At 42.3% G+C, this 24,403-nt stretch overlaps 1 protein-coding gene across 4 annotated transcripts in view; it reads left to right on the top strand.

The window, feature by feature from the left end:
- Nucleotides 1–24,403, top strand: part of GPAT4 (glycerol-3-phosphate acyltransferase 4) — a 37,584-nt gene that overhangs the window by 715 nt on the left and 12,466 nt on the right. The window contains exons 1-4 of one of the 4 annotated variants that reach the window (XM_064272786.1): nucleotides 2,926–3,012; nucleotides 13,634–14,647; nucleotides 23,344–23,413; nucleotides 23,583–23,883. In XM_064272786.1, the coding sequence (XP_064128856.1) occupies nucleotides 14,483–14,647; nucleotides 23,344–23,413; nucleotides 23,583–23,883 (536 nt within the window). In that variant the 5' untranslated portion in view covers nucleotides 2,926–3,012; nucleotides 13,634–14,482. The other 3 variants (XM_064272785.1, XM_064272787.1, XM_064272788.1) reach the window with 3 other exon arrangements.

The raw sequence follows: 24,403 nt of genomic DNA, 5'->3' as shown, positions 1-24,403 counted from the left end.
TCCACCCCTTTTTTTCTTACAGATCTTACCTTCTGAAATTTCTTGCCTTTCTGTTATGTCACGCCCTCCGAGGCATCCTCTTGCCACAGGGTTTTGTTTGTTTACTCACTTCCCGTTTCACCCAGGGCTTTAAGTGTTACAGTTTGAAAGTTACGAAAAATATACTGTATGAGACGTAGCTTTATAGAAACACGTTCCAGACTGTACTGTATAGTACAGGGCCTCACTGTCGATGTCCTCTATGACGTGGGTTTTCTAACTGATAAATTTCCGAAATCAGTTAAGGGATTTTCTTTTTGGCTCCTTTTCCTTAATTCTGGCTCAACGTTGAGCACCTCTGCCCAGTTTCATGTCTTGTAGATTCTGTCTCCACCCAAGGGAAATGATGTGAAAAGCAATTATCCTTAGGCCAAAGACTGTGTAGAAAAGTTCTGTAATAATGCCAGCCGAGTATTCTTTTCTCTCTTTGACAGTGATTTTTTTTTTTTTTTTTAGTTTTGTATGGAGAATTTCAGATATACAAAAGTAGATGGGATAGTAAACCAGCGAGTACCTGTCATCTAGTGCCAACATCACTTCTGGCCAATCCTGTCCCATCCCCATCTCCATCCAGTCCCCTCCTCCCCTCTTTCTCAGGGATAAATACTCGATGCTTCAGTGGAAAGTGAACCTTCATTTGTCAAAAGTAGCTTCACGTTGGAAATAAAAAGCTTACTGTTGTATAAAACCAAGGTGTACTTGTCTGGAACACAGGTTACTATCACAGATTTTTCAAGGAAGAAGCACAGAATAGATTTGGAGAAGGACCAGACAAATGTATCGAAAAGAATCAAGCTGCTGGAGGACAGGTTAAAACAAAAAGTATTTCAGAGCTGAATGAGAACTTCCAGGTCACCTTGTCCAGCTTTTTCATTTTTGATGAGCCCCTTAAAATCCAGAGAGATTCAGTGACCTGTCCAGGATACATAGGTAAAAGGAGGCAGAACTGAAGCTGGAAACGATATCTCTCCACTTCTCAGCCAGTCTCCTTTCCGCTGTACCGTACTGCCTGCCATTAGGTTGCCTCCTTCTGGAGAGAGGAACGTGGAGAAGGGCTATGACTGAAAACTCCTAGAATCGTGAGAGTTTGAATGAGTAAGCATTAGTTTTTCTACCAAGTTCTGAAATAGTAAAACTAGAGGATAAGCCTTAAATTTATTTCTTAAAATAGATTTAGGGTAAATGAAAAGTTCTAATCATAGCTTTTAGGAAACATGGGAAAATTCTGACCTCAGCAGTGGTATACCAGACAGAGGATAAGAGCATGATTTTAAAACATCTAGATAACATTCACATTTATTTAATAAAGCAGTCCTTTGGGAAACTGGAATGATTTGGAGTGCATCCCTAGAGTTTTGTTCTAGATAACAGAGAGGACAGTAGCACCCTGCCATAAGACATTCTTCATGCCATTAACAGATAAGAATCCTAGGTGGGGTGAACTACAGGATAAGCTCTTTTACAAAATCATAGTGTGTATCCCCTTTTTTTTTTTTTATCCCCTAGTACACTATCAGCTGTTAAGTTTTTTATCTCAAGAAAGGTGAATTCAGTACCTATACTTGTGCCTCAATTTTCTTCCCATTAAAATGGGTAAATTTTGCCTCTCCAAGTAATGCTGTGAAGACAGGCATCTTTGTAGCTCAAGTTCTTTGAGTTTGTATATAAATTGAGTTAGTTTATTTGTTACAATGCTGATGTGACATAATCGTTTATAAATTTGCTTTCAGGGATATGAGTTTGTGACCTAAATACAGTAGTTGTCACGCACATCCAGTTAACAGCGTCCGGGTGTCTGGGTAAATCATTACCCCATAAAGATCTGGGCTGTGTGGGCGTGAGGGGGTTGCGTGTTTTGTGTGGTTTTTTTGTTTGTTTCTGTTGTCAGAGTGCTGTGGCTGGCCTATCAGGATTTTAGCCAACTAGCTGACTGGTTTCTGCTAAAGAATAAACCACTTCTCTTATTTGTGTACATATTGTGAAAGTCTACCTCTTAAAAAAATCTCTTCCTTTCTGGAGATGGAAGCTGGAGATGATTTGGTCCCGGTTAAGCTTGAACTGTTCCGCAGAGTTGTCCTTCAAGGAGACTAGAACCGCATCATGGAAAGTCATTTAGTTTTTACTGTATCGTTATGCTCATGGGGAGGACTTGGCTGAGTATCATTAATTCTGTGTATCAGTAAGCTCCATAATAATGCTCACTGTAGCGTGGCTAATGCTCGTTAAGGGAATGGAATTTTCAAGTTAGAAGGAACACTGAAAGTGTTTGGAGTCTTTCCTAACTCCTTTAAGGCACTCTTTCTCTTTTAAAACGTTCACATAGTACACCTGCCCCACGGTCACCCGAGGCTTGTCTCCTTTCTTAGAACACTGGTTTTACTTTACCTCGTACGATAGTTGTCACTGTGTCTGGATGGCACCTTCTGTGAAACTGTAAGCTCACGGTTTGCAGTACTAGAATAATGTTTTGTGTATAGTAGGACGAAATAAATTTTTGTTGACTGTTTTAATGAAAACCTATTTTATTGGTGAGGAAACGTAAGTCCAGGGAAGCCGAATGACTTAGGCAGTATCACGTAGACAGGATACTAACAGAGCTGTGCCTAGAACTTAAGAAGACTCCTGAGTTCTAGCTCTAAGCCCTTTCCATTTACTGTTGTCTCCACATTTCAGAGAAGTGGTTGTTGTTAGGTGCCATCACGTCGATTCCAACTCATAGCAATCCTATATACACCGGTATGAAACACTGCCCAGTCCTGTGCCGTCCTCAGTTGTTATGCTTGAGCTCATTGTTGCAGCCACTGTGTCAGTCCATCTCATTGAGGGTCTTCCTCTTTTTCACTGACCCTCAACCAAGCATGATGTCCTTCTCCAGGAACTGATCCCTCCTGATAACATGTCCAGTGTATGTGAGACGAAGTCTCGCCATCCTTGCTTCTAAGGAACATTCTGGCTGTACTTCTTCCAAGACAGGTTTGTTTGTTCTTGTTGCAGTTCGTGGTATACTCAATATTCAGAGAAATAAGAGAAAGAATAATACATTTATATATATATGTGTACATATATATGTGTATACACACATATATATTTTTTGTTGTTTTTTATTTTCCCCTAACTTTTGGAGATTTTTTTTTTTTTTTGGGAGATATGCTATTTTCAGGGTCTCCTTCAGAAGTTTTAGATCAGTGCTATCTTGCAGAAATATAATACAAGCTACATTAGTAATATTACATTTTCTGGTAGCCACTTTAGGGTGGCACAGTTTGGGCCCAACTGATAACCTAAAAGTTGGCATTTTGAACTCACCCAGTGGTATTGTGAAAGAAAGGGCCTGATGATCTGCTTCTGTTAAGATTACAGCCAAGAAAACCCTCTGGAATATTTCTGCTGTGTAACACTTGAGGTCACCATCAGTCAGAATTCACCTGAAAGCAGCTAACGACAATAGCAGCCATTTTAAAAAAAGTAAAAAGGAACAGGTGAATATAATTTTAATAATATAATTTAACCAGACTATCACTTCATTTGGTTTTTTTTTTTTTTTGGTATCACTTCAACATGTAATCAGTATAAAAAATTATTGAGATATCTTACATTTATTTTTTCATACAAAGTCATTAAAGAGAAATTTTGCGTGCATTTTACATTTACCCATCAAACCCACTGCTGTCAAGTCGATTCCAATGCATAGCTACCGTATAGGACAGAGTAGAACTGCTCCAAGGCTGTAATCTTTACGGATGCATGTTGCCACGTCTTTCTCCTGCGGAGTGGTTGGAGGGTACGAACTACCGACCTTTTGGTTTGAAGCCAAGCGCTCTAACCACTGCACCACCAGGGTTCCTTTACACATTTACAGCACATTTTAGTTCAGACTAGCCACATTTCTAGTGCCCAAGAGTCACATGTGGTTGGCAGCTGCTGCGTTGCGCGGCACTGTTTTAAATGACTGAATGGAGAAACTCGCTGGCAGCTGAATATAAAGATCAAAGAGCCTTTTCTAGGTAAATATTTCAGTTCTGAGGTTAAAGTGGAGTTTGTGGTTGTGGTCACAGGTTTTTCTTTTCATTTTTAGTGATCTTCTTTGCACAGTTAAGATGATTTCGAGTTTGTTGAGAGTTGAACTAAGAAGTCTGATGTTTCATGAATTTTGTGGGGTTGATCTATTAAGTAAATAAAAAAAAAAAGTAAATAGCTTGTACCTTTTTGCAAACTGCTTTCTAGTTTTAAAGAAGACTGCTTCATCATTGGGCAAAAATGGCATGACCTTTAAACAGTGGCGAGTAACAAAGCTCAATAATAAACAACCCAGTAAAAAAAAAAGGGGAAAAGGTTTGAGCAGACACTTCTCCAAAGAAGATATATGGATGGGAAATATGCACATGAAAATGTGCTCAATGTCATTAGGCGTTACAGAAATGCAAATTAAAATTACGAGATACCACGCAGAGACATTAGAATGTCTAAATGCCAGATAGTGATGAAACCTTCATACACTGCTGGTGAGAATTCAGACCAGTACAGCCAGCTTAGACAATAGCTTGGTATTTCTTAAGGTATTTTAGACTTAATCATTCCACTCCTAGGTATTTACCCAAAAGAAATGAAATCATATGCCTATAAAAAACTTGTAGATGAATGTCCATAGCAGTTTCATTTGTAATATCCAACGACCAGAAACAACCCAAATGTACACCTGTAGGTGAATGAATGAACAAATTGTGGTGCATCCCTACGGTGGAATGCTACTCAGCAATAAAAGGGAGTGAACAGTCGATACATGAACAGCATGAGTGAAGCTCACAACAGTTATGCTGAATGAAATAAACCAGACCCCCCCCCCAAAAAAAAAGATGGAAAAAAGAAAAAGGCCAGGAAATCCCTTCCAATTACGTATACAGTATTCAAATGTAAAAGTACCAGTTTTGAAATTGAACTATCAGAGCAGCGTTCAGGTTGGGTAATGACACGTCTTGGGTCTTACAGCCCCAGCAAATTGTCCTTTGATAAACTATTTAAAAGCTCCCAAATATCTGTCCCCCCGCCCCCCCCCCCTTTTTTTTTTTGCCAACTTCATGAGATAATTATGTTGCCCTGGGGTGAACTTGGTACGGTGTTACTTTTTACCCACTTCCAACTCAAGTTAAACTTTAGACAAGACCAAGGCCCTGAAACTGACCGTATTCATGTCCCTTTCTTAGTGAGTTGGCCTGCCCTTTGGCTTTTTGTATCCTGGCTTTGTCTTGGGCAGTTTATTTTACCCAAGATTGATGTCTGCTGGGTGTATATTCTTAGTTTTTCAGCATTTCAGGTTCACTTCAACCTAATAACTCTTGAGTGCTGTCCCGTCTTCCTCCCAAGCAGCAGCATTCTATTCTAGCAGATTGTTTATGCCGCGCTACTTCCAATACACTTGACGTTAAATTCATCGCAGCACACATTTCATTTGTGCTCATATGTATGTGTGCACACACATTTGTCTATTGGTGTCACACCAGGATTGGGGCATTCAGTGACCCATTGAATCCATTGGGTCCCAACAGAGTAAACTAGGAAAAAATGGATCAATTTCCTCTTCAATACAACCTACCCAAAGCAAAGGAGTAGTCAGCCTGGGTAGCAGAAAGACCACTGATAGTAGCCAGTTTTGTGACTTGCTCTAGTCACTTAACCCTTCTAAGACTCAGTTCTCGGAGCTATAAAATGAAGAAGTTGGACTGGAATTCCTAATGATAAACTAATAAAATTGTAGTTTATCTTTTTGTTATTACTGCCTCCAGATTTACAGTGATGACTGTTAGCAGTGGCTTCGGTTTATTGAGCACTTACTTTGTGCCATCCACTACACTGATAGCTTGATATGCATTATCACCTTCAGTCTTCACAACAGTTTCATGGAATACCTGTTCTCATTTTACAGATAAGGAACATGAAGCATGGACATGTTCATTTATTTTCTCGTGGTCACACAGCTAGAAAGTAAGGGAGGCTTTGTGTGTGTGTGTGTGTGTGTGTGTGTGTGTGTGTGTTAGATGAAGGCTTACAGAGCAGATTGGTTTCTTATTAAACAATACTCATATTGTTTTGAGATATTGGTTGTCAACCCCACGACATAGCAACACTCTCTGCTTCTCTACCCGGGGTTCCCCCATTACCAGCTTTCCTGTCCCCTCCTGCCTTCCTGTCCTTGTCACTGGGCCAGTGTGCCCACTTAGTCATGTTTTGTTTTACAGGCCTGTCTAAATCTTTGGCTGAAGGGTGAACCTCAGGAGTTTGGATGTGTCTATGGAGCTTCAGTGACCTTGCCTTGGCCAAGTTGGCCAGCACCATTTTTTAAAGAGCCTTTTCCCCAATTTAATGGATTTCGGCGCTTTGTTAAAGATCAGCTGTCCGTAGGTGAATGGGTTCACTTCTGGGCTCTCAGTTCTGTTCTATTGGTTTATGTGTCTGTCATACTGCTACCAGGGTGTTTTGACTACTGTGGCTGCATGCTAGGTTCTGAGATTGGGAAATGTGAGGCCTCCTACTTTGTTCTTCAGTAGTGCTTTGCTTCTCTGGGGGTCTCTTTCCTTTCCATATAAAGTTGATAATTAGTTTTTCCATCTCTTTAAAGAATGTTGATGGAATCTGGGTTGGGATTGCATTGTGTCTATAGATTACTTTGGGTAGTATTGACATTTCCACAGTGTTGAGTCTTTCTATCCATGACCATAGTGTGTTCTTTCATTTATGTAGGTCTCTTTAGTTTGTTATAATATGTCTTGTTGATTTTCTTTTGTAGTCTATATTATTTGGGATTCATCGATTTTATTGGATAGGTATCTTCTCATTTTTTACGATATCGGGGAAGTTTTCTGCCAGGAAATCTTCAAAAAATTTCTCTCTGCTGTTTTTTTTGTCTCTTCCTGTTCTGGAATTCCAGTCACGTGTAAAGTGTTCCTCTTGATATTGTCCCACCTAACTCTTAGGCGTTCTTCATTGTTTTTTCTGATTGTTCCTCTCACAGATTGGTATCAAGGGATTTGTCTTACATTTTGCTGATTCTGTCTTCCATTGCTTCAATTCTGCTCCTTTACCCCTCCCATGCGTTATCTGTTTCTGAAATTTTAGTGTTAATTTTCTGGATTTCTAGTTGCTGTTTGTGTATGGCTTCCAATAGTGTGCTTTGTCATTTTGTTCTTGTATTGTTTTCCTGAATCCTTTTGGGGTTTTGTATGTATTTTCCTTGATTTTGTTTGTATTTTCCTTGATCTCTTGGAGGCCCTTATATATGTCTTTTGAATTACTTATTAGGCAGTTCCATTGTCATTTCTTCTTCAGGGAGGTTTCCTGCATCTTTATTTTAGTCACTTGCTGGAACCAACTTGTCCTGCTTCTTTAGGTGATTTGATATTGTCTTTTGTTTTGGAGGCATTAAGGTGTTATCATATTTATTTATTGTACGTTTTGTCTGCTGTGTTCTGATTTTGTTATGTTTTGTTTTGATGTATCTGGGCAGGCGGGATAGGTGTGCTACTCTGGTCGCTAGTCTGGCTGCACCGGAGCACTCGCCACCTCTCTCTGGGCAGGTGGGGTAGTGGCTGAGTGTGTGAGCACCGGTTCAGTGGTCTTGTGGGGTGGCTGAAGGCAGGTTGGGCAGGTATTGGCCGCCATCTGTAGTCGGTCCAATGGCGCAGTGGCACTCGCTGAGTGGGTGGGACGGCAGGTATGGCGGGCTAGTGGGGATGCGATCGCCACCTATTGCCAGGCGGGAGTGAGGAGTGGCAGGCAGGTGCATGTGTGGTTGCGCATGGTTGTGCCGTCATCACCTCTCACACGGTAGGGGGAGGGTGTGAATGGCGGGCCAGTGTCCACGCTATTGTGCTTTTGCAGCCACTTACCGGGTGGTGGGAGAAACGGACAGGTGTGGGGAGGGAGGGGGAGTGGTGGGCAGGCGAGGAGGGAGAGAGCTAGGCTGCATCACGGGTGGGAGGGGTGGAACAAGCGGCTAGGGTACCACTCTGCTGGGTCGGTTGGGGTGGGGGAGTTGCAGTCAGGGCAGGGTGGGGGAAATGGGGGGGCTCACACCTTGATTCCCAGCAGTCAGGGCTGCAGGAATGGGGGATTTGTGCTACTAATCACCAGGAGGGTGGTAGGAGGGGGAGCGTGCTCCTCTGGTCACCAGGCAGGGGTGCCTGGGCTCTTCACGTGGACCTTCTTTCACTCCGAGTATGTCTACACAGCTACTCTGTGTCCTGTTGGGAATTCTGTGAAGTTGCATCTCACCTGTGCACTTCACCTGTGATCACTGCTATCTTTGTCTCAAGGTGACCACGCTAGGCCGGGTTGGCTGGCAGGGCTCCTCTGCTCCATCTCTTCTTATTTGCTGTTTTCAGTCAGTTTCTTCCTCCAGTCAGTGTTTGATGTAGTTCTTTACCCTTTCATCTGATGCTCTGAATTCAGGATTGTCCCCTGTATCTGTTTCGCTTGGTTTCTTGGGTCTTTGCTGTAGAAGGGCAGCATGGTGTGTCTGACTAAGCCGCCATTTTGGCCTGAAGTGTTTTTTGAACAGTCCTTTTTTTTTTTTTTTTTTAAACAGGTCTTTTTGAACAGATGCTTAAGGAGATTAAATAATAATTTACCCAAATTTAAACTCATACTCCTAGTTAAGTGATGAAGCCAGGATTCAAACCTTGTGTGTGTGTGTGCTCTTGTGTTTGAACCATGGGGCTATTACCTCTTCAAATTGATAAATACAGTTTTAAAAACATCAAAAGGGTAAACAGTACTGCCTCCCTTCTGCTCCTAGAGATAGCTACTATAGCCAGTGCCTGCGTATCTTTCCGAATCTTATTCTTTGCAAATAAGTATAAACTGTGTATATTTTTTCGCTTTTTTTCCTCCCTCACAGGTGGTGTTTATTGTAGACATTGTTCTGCATCTAACTCAGAGATTGTTTCTTGTCGGTGCACATGCAGATGTCTCATTCTTTTAAGCAGATGAATAGTATTCTTTTGTGTCCTCCACTGATGGACATCGATGTTTTCTTTTCATACTACACACAATGCTCAAGTCAGTAACCTTGCACTTAGATCATTTTGCACACGCTTTAGTACAGGGTTTGGCTGGATCTTCCGTTGTTGTGGGGGGCCGTCCTGTGCATTGTAGGATATTTATAGCAGCATCCTGTCCTCTATACACGAGATGCCGGTAGCTCCCCAACTCCCAGTTGTGGCCACTGCCAGATGCTCCCCAGGGGGTCAAAAATCACCTCTGGTTGAGAACCACTGTTCTAATCTATCTTTAGGATAAATCTCTAGAAGTGGAATTGCTGGATCAAAGGTTATGTGCGTTTAAAATTTTGATGCTTATTGCTAAATTGTTCGCCATAAAAGCCTTATCATTCTACATGTTAGCCAACAATATTTGAGGGCATTTCTTAGAATAGTTTATTAAAAAAAATTTTTTTTTGCTATGTCACTGTACTTTTAATTTGAATTTCTTTCTTTTTTTTTTTTTGTAGCTGTTTTTTGAGCACTTACTGTATGCTAGGCACATAGTATTTTTTGGATTTTGTGTCATACTTTGAAATGCCTTCCTCTCTATGTAAAACTAGTCGCCGTTGAGTTGATTCTGACTCATAGCAACCCTATAGGACAGAGTGGAACTGCCTCATAGGGTGTCTGAGGCTGTAAATCTTTACAGAAGCAGACTGCCACATCTTTTTTCCCACAGAGTGCCTGGTGGGTTTGAACCACTGACCTTTCAGTTAGCAGCCAGGCGCTTAAGCACAGCACTGGCGGGGCTCCGTTCCTCTCTCTGTGGTCCTCTTAGAGTTTGGTACCTAGAACTGAGGACAGTACTCTGAGTCTCTTCTGATCATAATGAAATAATAGTTATATCCCATTTTATCAAGATCTAATACATGACAGGAAACCCTGGTGGTGTAGTGGTTAAGTGCTACAGCTGTTAACCAAGAGGTTGGCAGTTCGAATCCACCAGGCGCTCCTTGGAAACTCTGTGGGGCAGTTCTACTCTGTCCTCTAGGATCACTGTGAGTCGGAATTGACTTGACAGCAGTGGGTTTGGTTGGTTAATACGTGACAGGCACTGTGCTATGTGGGCTTTAGAAATGCATTTTCTCTGTGTGCTCTAATTACGCATTTATTTTTAATAAAATGCCTTTTTTCCCCCATTTTGAGTTGGTACATGGCAATGGTTTTCTGTTCTTGTCTTTTTTTTTAAGACAGCAGTTACCTCTGGCTTTAATGACTGCTTTTCCAATCCAGCAAGACATTTGGAAATTTATTGGATAGCCTCAGGTTGCTTGCGTTTCTCTGGACTTCTAAGAACTTACGTGAGGATTTTTTAGTGCTGGCCAGATAACTTGTTTGACTAGTTTGCTGTTCTCTGTTTTGGGTCTGGCACTCACAAACAAAAGCTCAGGGGGTGGGGTGGGACAGCAAGGGGAGAGTTCACTGCCCCCAAGGGGGGAGAAGATCAGCTAGGTCATGGGTCACCAAACTCTCTGCGTAAAGGGCCAGATGATAAATATTTTAGGCTTTGCAGGTCATGATCCCTGTCGCATATTCATCTTTGTTTGTTTAACATGTTACCTAGCTTTTTTTTTATTGTAGTAAAAATAAATACAACCAAACATGCGCCTATTCAATAATTTTTAAATAATTCAGTGACATTGATTACAGTCATCATGTTGTGTAACCATACCAAAAGCCAAACCTGTTGCTAGTCTATTCTGACCCAGTAGGACAAAGTAGAACTGCCCTATAGAGGTTTGTTTTGTTTTTTTAACAACACTTTAAAAGTTGTAAAAACCATTCTTAGATAATGGGCCATATAAAAACAGGCCATAGCTGGATTTGGTCCATGGGCCAAGGTTTGCCTACCCCTGAACTAGGTGATAAAGGAGTTGATTGCTAAATGTGTTTGCTTTAGTGTTTTGGGGACATGAACCCAGAATAACCTTGGGAATTCTCAACTGATTCTGATCCAAAGGTGAGAGATCCAAGCTCTGGCCTAGGGGATTACAGTCACCCAAGTGTCAGTCACCTTGGGTCCATGGAACTTGAGGTAACCTTGGCTACTGTGGGTGAAGCTGCCCAGTGGGGCAGAGGGCTCCTGCCGACTCTTCCATGGCAGTGCTGGTCACTGGGGTATGTAGACAGGGCTGGAAGAGTGGGAATGAGGTGTGGCCCTAAAATTAGGCTGGCCTAGACAGTCCTGAGGAGTACAGGGAATTAAATTGATTGTATCTCAGGAATACACCTAACTTCCTTAACGTTTGTTGGAATGTAATTAGAAATCTGGAATGTACGATCAGTTTGGCCAGTTTATAAAAATGGAAGAGTAGGTTTGTACCTTGGATTCTGAGAAGAACAGCAAATTCTGACACAGGAATCTCAGTTTGCCTTGTGTTTTCCCGAATCACAAGAAGTTCTGTAGAGCAGGCCTGGCATTAAGGAAGTGTTAATTCATTTCGAGGTAGTTGGAGAGACGGGAGAGTGTAGCGGTTAAAGAGTATGGGCTCTGGGACAGATATACTTGTTCAAACGCCTCCCCTGCCTCTTACGGGCTCCATGACCCTGGGTAACTTCCTTAGCCCTCTGAGCCTGTTTCCCCGACTGTAAATGGCAGTGATGATAAATACTCTACCATAGGGTTGTTGTGCAGATTAAGTGAGGATAAATTAAAAAACCCAAACTCATTGCTATCGAGTCAATTCCGACTCACAGCAACCCTGTAGGACAGAGTAGAACTGCCTCATAGAGTTTCCAGGGAGCACCTGGTGGATTTGAACTGCCAGCCTTTTGGTTAGCAGCTGTAGCGCTTAACTACTATGCCACCAGGGTTTCCTAAGTGGGGATAGTGTATGTAAAGTGATTAGCCCAATGCCTGTCATATTGTAAGCATTCCATAAATGTTAGCTGTAATAATAATGCATAACAATGTGGAGGTGGAGGAAAATGGAAGAAGTGGAGGATCAGACAGGAACTAATATTTTCAGTGCTGCTGAAATATTACGTCCCTGCTGAGCATTTCATCACTAGTTATGTGGGAGTGTAATGGAGACAGGAGGAGGGGTCAGGAGAACTGATCTGTGTCTACCTCTCTTAGTTTCCTAATTTGTAAAATGGAAATATGTGTTGACAGGTTGTAGGTTAACCAAATGAGGTAGCGTGTGAAAGGCTTTGAGTTCTATAAAGCACTGGATAAAATTTAAGGTGACATCAGTAACCTGTTCATTTGTTCAGTTTCTGGAACTTCTAAATGTGTTGGGACAGAGCCACAAGGTGATTGGTATGAAGCCAAAATGTTTTACCTGAGAAAGTTGATAGAATACTCCAAGGATCAGGACTTACATTGATAACTTGTGATTTGGCATGAATAATACAAAATTGGAATACGCTTGTAAGATATTTGAAATAGTAGAATTAGAAAATGAGTGGCCAGTGTGGGGAGATAGGCTGGTGGGATTTAATTCAGAAAACGTGGCACTATCTTGCAAAATTAAAAATGTGTATTCCTTTTTCCCCTGCAGTTCCATTTCTAGGAATTGATTCTGAAAATACATTTGCCTGTACCTTTTATGTGCTAAGCCATGTGTGTACATGGGTATCTATTGCAACATTGTCGATGTGCAACATTCCAAAAAAAGTGGAAACACCAACGCCCAAGGTTAGGAGATTAGTTAACTAAATCGTAGTCCACTCACACAGTTGAAAACTATGCTCTGTAAAGACTGAGGAACTCTGTGCATCAATAGAATACTCTACCAAGATATGTTAAGCAGGTTATGGAATAAACAGTATCAGGTGCGAGTAATATGTTCCCTTAAGCAATCAACTATATGAGACCAAACAGTCAAGATTTACCCAGAAGCAAAGATGAGAAGGGAAGCTAGATCAACAGAAACAGAACAAACAGAATAGAAACAATGAGAATGCTGACATAATGTGAAAATTGTAACCAATGTCACAGAACAATTTGTATAAAAATTGTTAAATGGGAACCTAATTTGCTGTGTGAACTTTGACCTAAAACACAATAAAATATGTTTTAAAATATGTTAAGCTAAAAACAAAAACAGTGCACGTAGTATGCCATCATTATTGTTGCAGGGGTGGGGGAGAAAAAGAACAATTAGGATTTCTTTGTGGAAGCAGAGAGTATCTCTGGAAGAATTTGAAACTGGCATAGGATTGCATCTGTGGAAGAGAATTCTGGGTAGCTGGGGGACAGGTAGAGGGGGGAGATTTACTTTTAAAAGTATACCCTTTTTATCTTTTGAAATGTGTCCTATGTATGTATATATGTATGTATGTGTGTATATATCTATTTTTTTTCTTATTCAAAACGTTTGTGTGGCCCTAGGTCATATCATCGGAGTTGAAAATTGTATGAAGCATCTGTGTGTTTGCCTCTCACACCCATGTCTGCCACTTAAGTCTCTTTGACCTTGATGACTTGAGAAGCTGGAACTGACTCTAGGCTCACCCTAAAACAGTGCCTCCCCCGCTGCCCCCACCTCCCCGAGCACACTGACGTTTCTCCTCTTGATTTGTTTGACTGACTGTGTATCTGTTTCCACCCTCAGCTTTGGCAGCATGCGAGCCACTTCTTGCCAAGAACCCAGGTCACCGCTGTGAAGGGGGCCTTAGGGAGAAGACTATCCAGGGGAAGCTAATGCCAGCAACGTCTGGAATTACACTCACTGCAGGCAGCATGAGCCATTCTGCACAGGCATCTGTGTCCTACTGGCAAAGCCTGGGGCTCTCCAGGTAGGAGGGTCCAGGAACTAGAAGAACATCAGGAGACTCTCTAGAGGAAGAATGGGGCCAGATACGAACTCTCTACAGTGAACACGATTTTCACCTTATGGAAGAATTTTAAGAAAAACAATTATTTAATTTCCACATATTTCAGTTCAGTAGACTTCTGTGTGAAGTGCCAGCAGCCACGCCCCTCCATAGGAGTTACTGGGATTTTTCTGGCACCAGGTTGAACTTTTCTTGGTACTTCTGGCAATGACAGATCTGCAGGATAGCTTTCTCTGCTGAGTGCCCTTGGGCAGGAGCAAGAGGAAAACCTCTGGAAGCAGTGTAAGGAGCCGAGATCCCTCCCTCGCTGCTCACTTTCCCAGAAATTCAGCTTGGACTTGGATGCTCGTACTGAAGATTTGTCCTGCCTCGTTCATCTCTAAAGTTGTCTCTTCTGGAGCAGTCTGGTCTTGTGTTTTCCAGCTGCCTCCTGTGGCCCTTTTCTACTCTCATCCCACTCTCAGCGTTTCTCTTTAGACAGTCAAGTGATGTGAACTCTGGAATGGAGTTTGTTATACTTTGGGGACTTGCTTCCTTTTCCAGGCGGGTGCTGTCAGAGAGGACCATTTGAAGGCTGTGGTTTGTTTTCAGGGAGGAGGGCACTGGCCTTGCCTGGAGCCTCCACCATGTTCCTGTTGCTGCCTTTTGATAGCCTGATTGTCAACCTTCTGGGCATCTCCCTGACTGTCCTCTTCACCCTCCTCCTTGTTTTCATCATAGTCCCCGCCATTTTTGGAGTCTCCTTTGGTATCCGAAAGCTCTACATGAAAACTTTGTTAAAAATCTTTGCGGTAAGTTGTGCTGATAACAGATGGTTGCTTCATAGAGGAGGGAAGAAGTGCTCCTAGCAAAATGAGTTCTTACCTGGCTGAATGTTCTCTCTTTACTGGATATGGAGAAAGTTGGGAGAATGGAAAATGGCATTCTGAGGAAAAAGGACAACCAAATGTGTCCTTCGAGAGCCTTTAGCAGTCTTTCTTCTTGAGCTGAGGTACTTGTATGTTTGATTTATGCTGAGCAAAGGGACCTAGTCGTGACTCCACACCTTCCCTGTATACTTCAAAGATAAAAAAAAACCCAGTGCCCTTAAGTCGATTCCGACTCATAGCAGATAGTGGGGCTTAAAATTGAAAAAAAAAACCATTGCCAGACTCTTACCTCTTCCTATATAAGAGATATTGAAGCACAAAGCTCCTGCTGATACAGTCCCTCACTGATAAGTCTGGGAGAACCTTTTCGCACTTTCAGACATTTCTCTTAAATAGGTTCTGCGTTTCAGACAGAAGAATTAATGGCAATTCAGACCAAAAAAAAGCATTGGATAAGTTTTTTTATTTTCTTAAAGATAGAAGAGAAGGGTAATAAAGATCCTATACATATGTCAGAACTTGCCTGGTTATACCACAGAACAGAACTGGTCACAATGTAAAGGAAATGGGTGAGAAGTAGTATTTCCCGGAAGTTGATCCATGCCACAGACTTTTAATCTAGCCAGAGATTTGGTAATGTATTTGCATTGTCTGTTTCTGAAGAAAGATGACATTCAGTAGTCACCAAATCTTTAAGTGTTCTTTTCCACGGCTGAGACCACGTATAATTTGAGAAACGCACTCATAATAGTAAAAATGATACAGTATTATTTGTTCGTACAGTAACATGCTTTTCAGAATAATTTCATTTCATTTTCCTTATAATTCTCTGGTGGGCAGGGAAATATCTACATTTTATTAATGAAGGAATAGAGATTCAGACGGGTCAGGTGAGCTTATATGGAGTTCACAGTAGGAAATATTTCTTAGGCATATTATTGAATCTTGTGTGTAATTTTTTTTTTGTTACTTAATATTCCTGTAAGAATATGATTTTTAAGCACTTCTTACGGTTTCTGGGGTTATCTGATTTCTGGCTGCTCACAGTACAATTGGGAGACCAACAGCAACAGCCTCACCTGGGAGCTTGTTAGAAATGCTGTATCTCAGGCCCACTCCAGACCTACTGAATTCCAACCTGCAGCTTAACAAGATCCAGGTGATTCGTGTGCACTTTAAAGCTTGAGAAGTGCTGATCTAGTTGGTCTTTGGAGTAGCCTTTACTAGTGTATATATTTTAATTAATAAAAAAATGTAATTTTCATGTATGTCAGCCCAAGAAAATCTTTAGCAGAGCATGGGATCACTATGTTTGATATACTTACTTGTGGCCTTTTGCCTCTTTGAAAAACATACACCAGAATAGACTCAGAAGACAAGTTGATAAACTTTTAGGAGAGAACAGTGAATAATTCAGATTTATAAACAAGTGATTAATTCATGGACCTGTGGAAATTTATCATTTTTAAAACATAGAAATAAGGGTTACTAGACTTGGGCTCTTTTGTTGCTACATTTTCTGAACTTGGATCAAACTCTGGGTGAGCAAAAAGCTTAGAATCCATATATTTTCCCTATGCCATTTTGACAATGTCCAAAAAAAATTAATGGTGTAAAGTTCATAGCCAAGTACATCATTATTATTGTGGCTGCATTTTTAAGATGTACACTCTTGTGACTTTTAATGTAGATAAGTTATTAAACGTATGTTGTTGGGCCAGTCCATGGAATAGGTAGGTAAACTTTAGCCATCAGAGGCTCGTTGCAGATCACATCTTGAAAATCACTAGTTTAAACCAGAAAACCAAATCCATTGCCGTTGAGTCAATTCCAACCCGTAGCGACAGGGTAAAACTGCCCCATAGGGTTTCCAGGGATCGGCTGGTGGATTTGAATTGCCAACCTTTTGGTTAGCAGCCCAGCTTTTAACCACTGTGCCACCCAGGCTCTGTCACTGGTTTAGGGCACAGTAATTTGGAAGTGGGGGTGGAAATAGTACATGTGTACCCATTTGTGACTTTCAGATTTAGAATTTCAAGAGCCAGATTTGCACTCTTATTTCCCAGATGTGTGTCGTGCACTCGGAGGGGTTCTGTGGATCCTGTCCTGTCACGCTTCATGAATGATGAGAAAACTTGGCCATCAGCTAGGTTACAGGGTAGGCTAAAAAGGCCTGGTATATACCTGCAAGGGTACGGGGTGGCTCTGGAGGAGCGTTCGTCTTTTCTCACCCTCCCTTCATGCTCAGGGCTGACATTAATGGACAGTAAGAACCAAATGCTCTTTTCATCAGCAGTGGTATTAGGTGTTAGCCAAACTGGTTTCAGATCTTGGGAAGTATGTTATCTATGTATTCATGTACCATATACTGGTGGTTTTGTGTATACTTTTTTTTTCCGTAGAGGCTTTTTTAGCCTCCTGACCCTCTCCTCCCTTTCCTAAATTGGAATGAGAATATATATACATATGTACACACATTTTTTTTTTTTTACACACATACTTGCATACTACATATATACACACACACGTAATTTTAGAGCTGGAAGAGAGCTTAGAGGACACCTTAATTCAGCGGTTGTCAACTTCGACTATGCATTAGAATCATCTAGAGAGGCATTAAAAATACTTATTTTGGGGCTCCAGAGATTATTATTTCACTGCTCTAGGTGGAAATTTAAAATTTTTAATTTTTTTTAAAAGCTTGCTAGGTGATGGCGATGCCCACCGTCAGAAGGCAGAGTCTGATTCCCCGCCTCTTGAATGCGGACCTGCCTGGTTATTAGTTGCTGTCGAGCTGATTCCAACTCATAGTGACCCCACGTGTGCAGAACATAACTGCTCCATAGGGTTTTCAAGGCCATGACCTTTCAGAAACAGATCATAGGTCTTACTTCTGAGACACCTCTGGGTGGGTTTGAACCTCCAACTTTCCAGTTAGTAGTCCAGAGCCTAACCATTTGTGCCACCCTAGGGTAACAGACTTGCCTTAGTGAGTCGCTTATAACCAAATAGAATGTGGTGGAAATGACAGTGTATGAAATGTAAGATAAAGTTAGAAAAGGGAATATAGCTTCTCTCTGGCTCTTTCTGTCTTGGAACACCTGCCCTGGAACCCAGACACCGTGTTGTAAGGCTCTGACTGACAGCCAGCATCAACTGCTACACACGTGAGTAAGCAAGATGTCAGAGGACTCCAGCCCCTGGCCTCTGAGTCATCCAGTTGACGCCAAACCCCGTGCAAAATAAATGGTGTTGTTTTAAGTCGCTTAGTTATGGCGTAGTGTGTTACACAGCAGTAGATAACCACACAGATAATATAAGAAAATGTTAAACAATTCATTCGTGATTCCATACTTACAACACCATTAAATATATATATTTTTGTGTATTATCTTTCAGTCTTTGGCGATATGCATTCATATTTTATGGTTGCCTTTAATAGCATACTTACATAATTTTGTTTCTGTTTTTTTCTTTTGACATGTCATCGGCCATTATCACGTTTTGCTGGATAATTCCATAAGGATCATTAAAACTGGGTATTTAATAGGCCATGCAGTACATATACTTATGTTTTGGGCACACCTAAGTAAGCCCTGGCTTAACATCCAGTTTCTAGTGGATAGTTCATCTTCGTATATAAAGGAACCAAGAGCAAATATTTTTATACCTGCCAAGAGGGGAATAGAGAGAGGATATGGTGGATCAATGGCTTTCTATTCTGTGTCCCAGAAGACTTAACTCATTGTTAATGCTGAGTCACTGAAAATCTTTGTGTATGGAGAGCAGCATGTTATTTAAAGCCTTTAAGTCAGTCAGCTGGCCCCCTTGATGCGTGTGCTTCAGTGGGGATAGCATAGTATTATTTGGGGAAGAATACTTAGGTGTGGACTTACAACTGAGTTGAGTATAATTTGGAGAAAAGGAGAAAAGAAAGCCTGGATATAAAAGAGAAAGATGAAAATAAATGACCTGTTTTCTTGCCTGATATGAAAGAGAGAGATCAGAGGTTAGAGAAGGTGGGACTGTTGTAATCCAATAGATGTTAAACTCCAAAGTGAAATTTACTGGTGGTGAGTAACACACACCAGTGTGAAGGAGTTGAGAGACTGTGGAGGTGGTGGTGGGGTTGTGGTCGAGTTGTCGAGTCAGATGGCCATTAGTGTGGATACCAGCGTTCACTTACCAGTTCTGAAAGTTTTCCCAAGCCATCTAACCTTTGAATCTGTTATCTCATCTATAGAATGGGAATGAGAATACCTCCTACACGTGGTTGTTGTGACAGAGACAACATTAATCATGTATGTCCTCCCTCACCACGTGAGGATAATTTTCACCTAACCTTTAGTAGATTAAAGGAGTAACTGAAGGAGATGAGAATGTGAACTCTGGCAACAAGTTGATAGGAAGTAGTTTTAGGTTTTATCATTTCAGATCTGCCTTTTCATATGGAGACCTTGATGAAGAAAAATCTTGGGAGTTGATAAATTCAGCTGTTGTTGACTGCCTACTAAGTGTAAGGCACTCTGTCAAACTGTGTGGGAACGCAAATATAAGTTCTGGGTTCTGGCGCTCAAGGTAGTTACAGTCTAGTAGGAAGGACAAGTACGTGCCTACCTAACTAAGAATGTGGTACAAGTTAAAATACAGCAAAAGTTAATTCCGACTGCAGGAAGTGGGTGGATGGTAGGCAGCATTTCATGTGAGATTTAGCCCTTGAACTGGATATTAAAAGAGAAAAAGAGAGCTTTCTAGAAGCACAGTGGATAAAGTTGGGGAAGCGCAGTGCTTGTTTAGGGACAGTACGAAGTTTGGTAGAGCAAAAACATTGGGCACGTGCAGGGAATGAGGTGGGTCATAAAGCAGAACGTTTCTTCAGGCATTGGGAAGCCATTGAAGGTTTTTGAGCAGGGAAGTGACATGATCTCCAGACTCTGGCAGTGTGTGTGAATGGTTTGGAGGACGGGAAGAGGGAGCAATTAAACAGCTGTTGCGTGAGTATAGGCAAGAGAAGAAGGGAGAGAAGAAAGGTGGTGGCATGAAACCAGAGGCAGCTGTGAGAGAGAGGACCATTTCAGGGGAGTGGTGACAGGACTTGATGACAGGTGGGAAGCCTGAAAACTTGGGTGACTAGAAGGACAGTGATATCAGACCAAGATTGGGAGGGACACAGGAGAAGAGTGAGAGGGAGCAAATTGGGGGGTGGGAGGAGGTGTACCGTTCTCAAGGTGCCCAGTGGTGAGGGCTCGTGGACTTGCAGGTGGAGATGTCCAGCCGGTGATAGGAAGTACGAGATTGGCACTTTTGAGAAATCATTTGACAGAAGTTACCTAGAGATTAGGAGCCCTGGTGGTGCAGTGGTTAAGCGCTCGGCTGCAAACCGAAAGGTCAGCAGTTTGAACCTACCAGCTCCTCCACTGGAGAAAGATGTGGTAGTCAGCATCCATAAAGATTACAGCCTTGGAAACCTATGGGGCAGTTCTACTCTGTCCTATGGGGTTGTTATGAGTTGGAACCGACGGCAACAGGTTTGGGTTGGTTTGTTTTTACCCAGAGATGACTGCTGAAGCAAGAATGGAGTCTTTGCATGGGAACTTGAAGGCGATAGATGACGTGAGCCTTACTTTTCGAAGAGTCTGGTTCTTTGGGTGTACCTAGGCCATGGGAAAATGCCATGGAGACTGATGAAAAGGAGGAGGCAAAGGCTTCTGCTGAGGTTAGTTTTGCCAGGACTGCTAGACCTTGCTTGTATGATTAGTTCTTAAATTGTAGTGTTTAATAGGATGAGTAACTAGCAGAAGTTCACCACCAACCCACTGCATTCCTGAGGACTGGGCCTGCTGATTACTGCCCAAGGCTCCCTTCAGGTCAGTGTTACTGAAGAGTGCAGCATTATTAGTGTCCTTTTTTTAAAGCTGTGCTCTTCTTTGTCTGGGAGAAGCTGAAAAGGAATAATTAAGTAAACTGATATTGAATAGCCTAGTAAATGGCATCTCAGATCAGGGGAAAGGGAGAGGACTTTTAGAGTGAAGTAAACTCTGAACCTAGGATTCTCAGTTTTATTCCAGGTATGTGAAAAGTGTACCTCTTCAAGTGACAGCTCAGGGAAGCCAGTTGTGTCGTTATCAGCCATTGTTAACATGGATTGGCTCTTTCGCTCCCTTCCCTTCAGCAGAATGAAAGTAATCAAGTTCATAGACTCAGCCATTCCTTCAGAGGCTAGTCCCCACTAACAGTCAGGCATTCTCCAACCCTACCCACTTTTCCCCTCCCTTGTAGCTTTGCACAGTCTTTCCTAAATGTAGAAGCATTTTCCAATGACCCTGAAGTATGAAAAAATAAAACTAGTATTACAAAGCAGGAGGCCAAGGGGAGGGTTATTCCAGAGCTTTGTTAGAACCAGGAGACACCTGGATGGCGTTTTAGGGATACCTTTCCGATTAAGGAAACCCTGGTGGCACAGTGGTTAAGAGCTATGGCTGCTAACCAAAAGGTTGGCAGTTTGAATCCACCAGACGCTCCATGGAAACTTTATGGGGCAGTTCTACTCTGTCCTGTAGGGTCACTGTGAGTTGAAATCTACTCGACGGCAGCAGATTTTGTTTTTTGGGGTTTTTCCGATTAAGACAAAAACAAAACGACAGCCATCTTGAGTTTTGCATGTTGAAACAATCCTCACAGACTTAAACTCCAGCCCTAGAGAGACTGGAGATCTTCTGTTACTTGCCCACTGCCATCTAAGTATCTCAATTGTCAGGACAGGATCAGCTTTTCTGATTGTGACGATTCTTGTAATACCAATACAGAGTCTTGGCCAAAATGTGAAGCCCTAGACTCTGGTTGAGCAGCTTGTGTCCCTATTCCAGGCTTGTAAACTCTTGCCCTTATTCACCTCTTCCCTAATTCCAGAAAACCAGATAGACGTCACCTTTTTCCATTTTAGGAGTCATATTTATATTTTCTTTTCCTTCCGTAAAACAGCATTCATGCAAAGAGTCAGAGAATGCCAATGGCTAAATATCTGAAATAGAGAAGATGGGTTATGTGACTTTTCTTGCCTTAGACCTTTCTTTGAGCGGGTGACTTTTTTTCTAGATGGTAGTGTTTGAAGAAATTTCCAGATGCGGTCAGATCACTGATTAAAATCCTGTCGTCCTTTTGACTTTGCTAGACTGTGCAGAGCAGTCTTGCTAATACTTGAGACTCTGCTGGCAGAAGCCACACCAAATGCATCAAGCCCGGTGGATTTTGCTGCGTCATGGAATGATAGGTTTCTCTCCTACCTTGTCTAACTGTAGAAAGAGGCCTTTGAAAAGATACTTTTTAAAATTTCCGTTCTATTTCTTTGACTCACTGTGGGCATAACTTTCTATTCCATGATAAAGTATTCCAGTGTAGGGAATACACAAGCTCGTGTGTTTACCTCTCATTATTTGATAGTGGGAGAGACCCAAACTCTGGTTCTCTTTTACTACAGTTAAAAGGATTGTATTGAATGAAGAGAAGCTCTAGAAACTTCTCTTTTCTAGATCCTTACTTGTAGAGTCTGCATTTCGGTAATCATGAGGACAACCAGAGTGCTTCAGTTTCCTGAATTCTGTCACATACATGATCTCATTTGATCCTCAGTGACCCCATGAAGTAGAATGTTCAAGTATTATCAATCCTGTTTTGCAGATAAAGAGACGAAGGTTCAGAGAGTGGCAGTGAGTTGCTTATGGGACGTAGCTAGCGAGGGTCAGACTTGAGACCTGAACCTAGATTTTTTTTATCTCCAACACAGTGCTCCTTTTTAAACATTTCTGAGCCCACCACTAAGCCCTTCTCAAGGAGTCCCTGGGTAGCGCAAATGGTTAAGCTCTCAACTACTAGCTGGAAGATTGGCAGTTCGAACCCCCACCCCAGAGGCACCTCGGAAGACAGGCCTGGAGATATGCTTCCGAAAGGTCACAGCCTTGAAAACCCTATGAAGCAGTTCTGCTGTGCACAGATGGTGTCGCTGTGACAGAATCAACTCGATGGCAGCTAAAAACAACAAGCCCCCACAAGGCCTTTCTCTGCTTAGCTTTTGGGTTCTCCTGTTAAAAGCTTATTCAGAGGGTGAATGGACAGTCCAGACATACATTATTTAATCTTTTTTTAAAATGAAAATTGTTGCTTTCTTGAAATAACTTGCAGTGTTGGCCTCATTGGGTGGTAGGCAGTTGCTTAAAGGATGCTTGATTTTGCCCTTTGTGAATAGTTGCTGTTTGGCAATAAAGAAGGAATTGTGAGGTTTGCGTTCTGTAAGCTAATGAGTTCCTTAAACAACCTGGGAGCAGAGAGCTTAGGAAATGGGGAAGCTAGGCCTCAGAAACTTACCCAAAACTTGGTGAGTCCCTAGCTTATTACCATAGGTGACTGTTAACTTTTGGTCCTAGTTATCAAGGAGGGGGCATATCTGGGAGGAGAGGGGTTTGAGTCTCTTTTTAGAATGTGTGCTTTCCTGGCTATAATCTGATCTCAACTGACTAGAACCGAAGCTTTCCCCGCCTGGAAATGGAGGTTTTTACTGAATGAAAAAAGATCTCATTCTTGCTCTTGTATGTTGCCTTCCCCCACCCCCCTCCCCGCTGCAGTGGGCTACCTTGAGGATGCAGAGAGGAGCCAAAGAGAAGAACCACCAACTTTACAAGCCTTATACCAATGGTAAGAGCGGATCTTGACTCTTATCCTAAAAGGTCCCTCCCAAATGTGTTCCCAGGTCTTTTAATGCTACACATACCCTTCCTTATAGAAAATGTAGGGTGTGTGCTTCAAATATGTCTAACATGCTCTCTCCCAGCATGCTGCCTGACAGGAGCATTCTTTCTTGCAGGAATCATTGCAAAAGATCCCACTTCACTAGAAGAAGAAATCAAAGAAATTCGTCGGAGTGGGAGTAGTAAGGCTCTGGATAACACTCCAGACTTTGAGCTCTCTGACATCTTCTACTTTTGCCGGAAAGGAATGGAGACCATAATGGATGATGAGGTGACAAAGAGGTTCTCAGCAGAGGAGTTGGAGTCCTGGAACCTGCTGAGCAGAACCAATTATAACTTCCAATATATCAGCCTGCGGCTCACTGTCTTATGGGGGCTAGGAGTGCTGATTCGGTATTGCTTCCTCCTGCCGCTCAGGTGAGGGCAGGCCCTGATGGGAAAGGAGGGTGTGAGCTGCCACCGCTTAGGCCTAACGTTTGATCCGTCCACCTCGTTCCCTCCGCTTCGTGTTCCCATTTCAGAAAGAAGGCCAGTAGGAATCTTTCACTGGCCATTCCTGCTGCCCCTTAAAGGGGCCGCTGGTGATTGTCCTTTAACAGCCATTGGAGTCTCTGCATATCAGTTTCATAGAGACAGATTTCCTGTCTGGGTGGACTAAACACAGGGACAGGAACATCATGTACTTTCTGGACACTTCCCTGGGCATGGTCGATTCCTTCCTGCCTGTCCAGTACAGAGATAGTATCGGTCTCGGTTTTTCTGTGCCTTGTGCTGTTCTGAGTACATCTTGCCAGATGCTGGGCCTTCAGGGTCCACCTCCTATTGCTTCACACAGAGGCTGTGTTTCTGTGGGATTGGAAGCCAAAGGGAGGGGTAAGACAGCCAGACAGCCCAGGGGTAGAACCGCCGACTTTCAGGTTTTGGAACCGCCGACTTT

The sequence above is a fragment of the Loxodonta africana genome, chromosome 19 (assembly GCF_030014295.1).
Source record: "Loxodonta africana isolate mLoxAfr1 chromosome 19, mLoxAfr1.hap2, whole genome shotgun sequence".
NCBI classification, from domain to species: Eukaryota; Metazoa; Chordata; class Mammalia; order Proboscidea; family Elephantidae; genus Loxodonta; species Loxodonta africana.
This window is presented reverse-complemented; position numbering and strand designations above follow the sequence as displayed.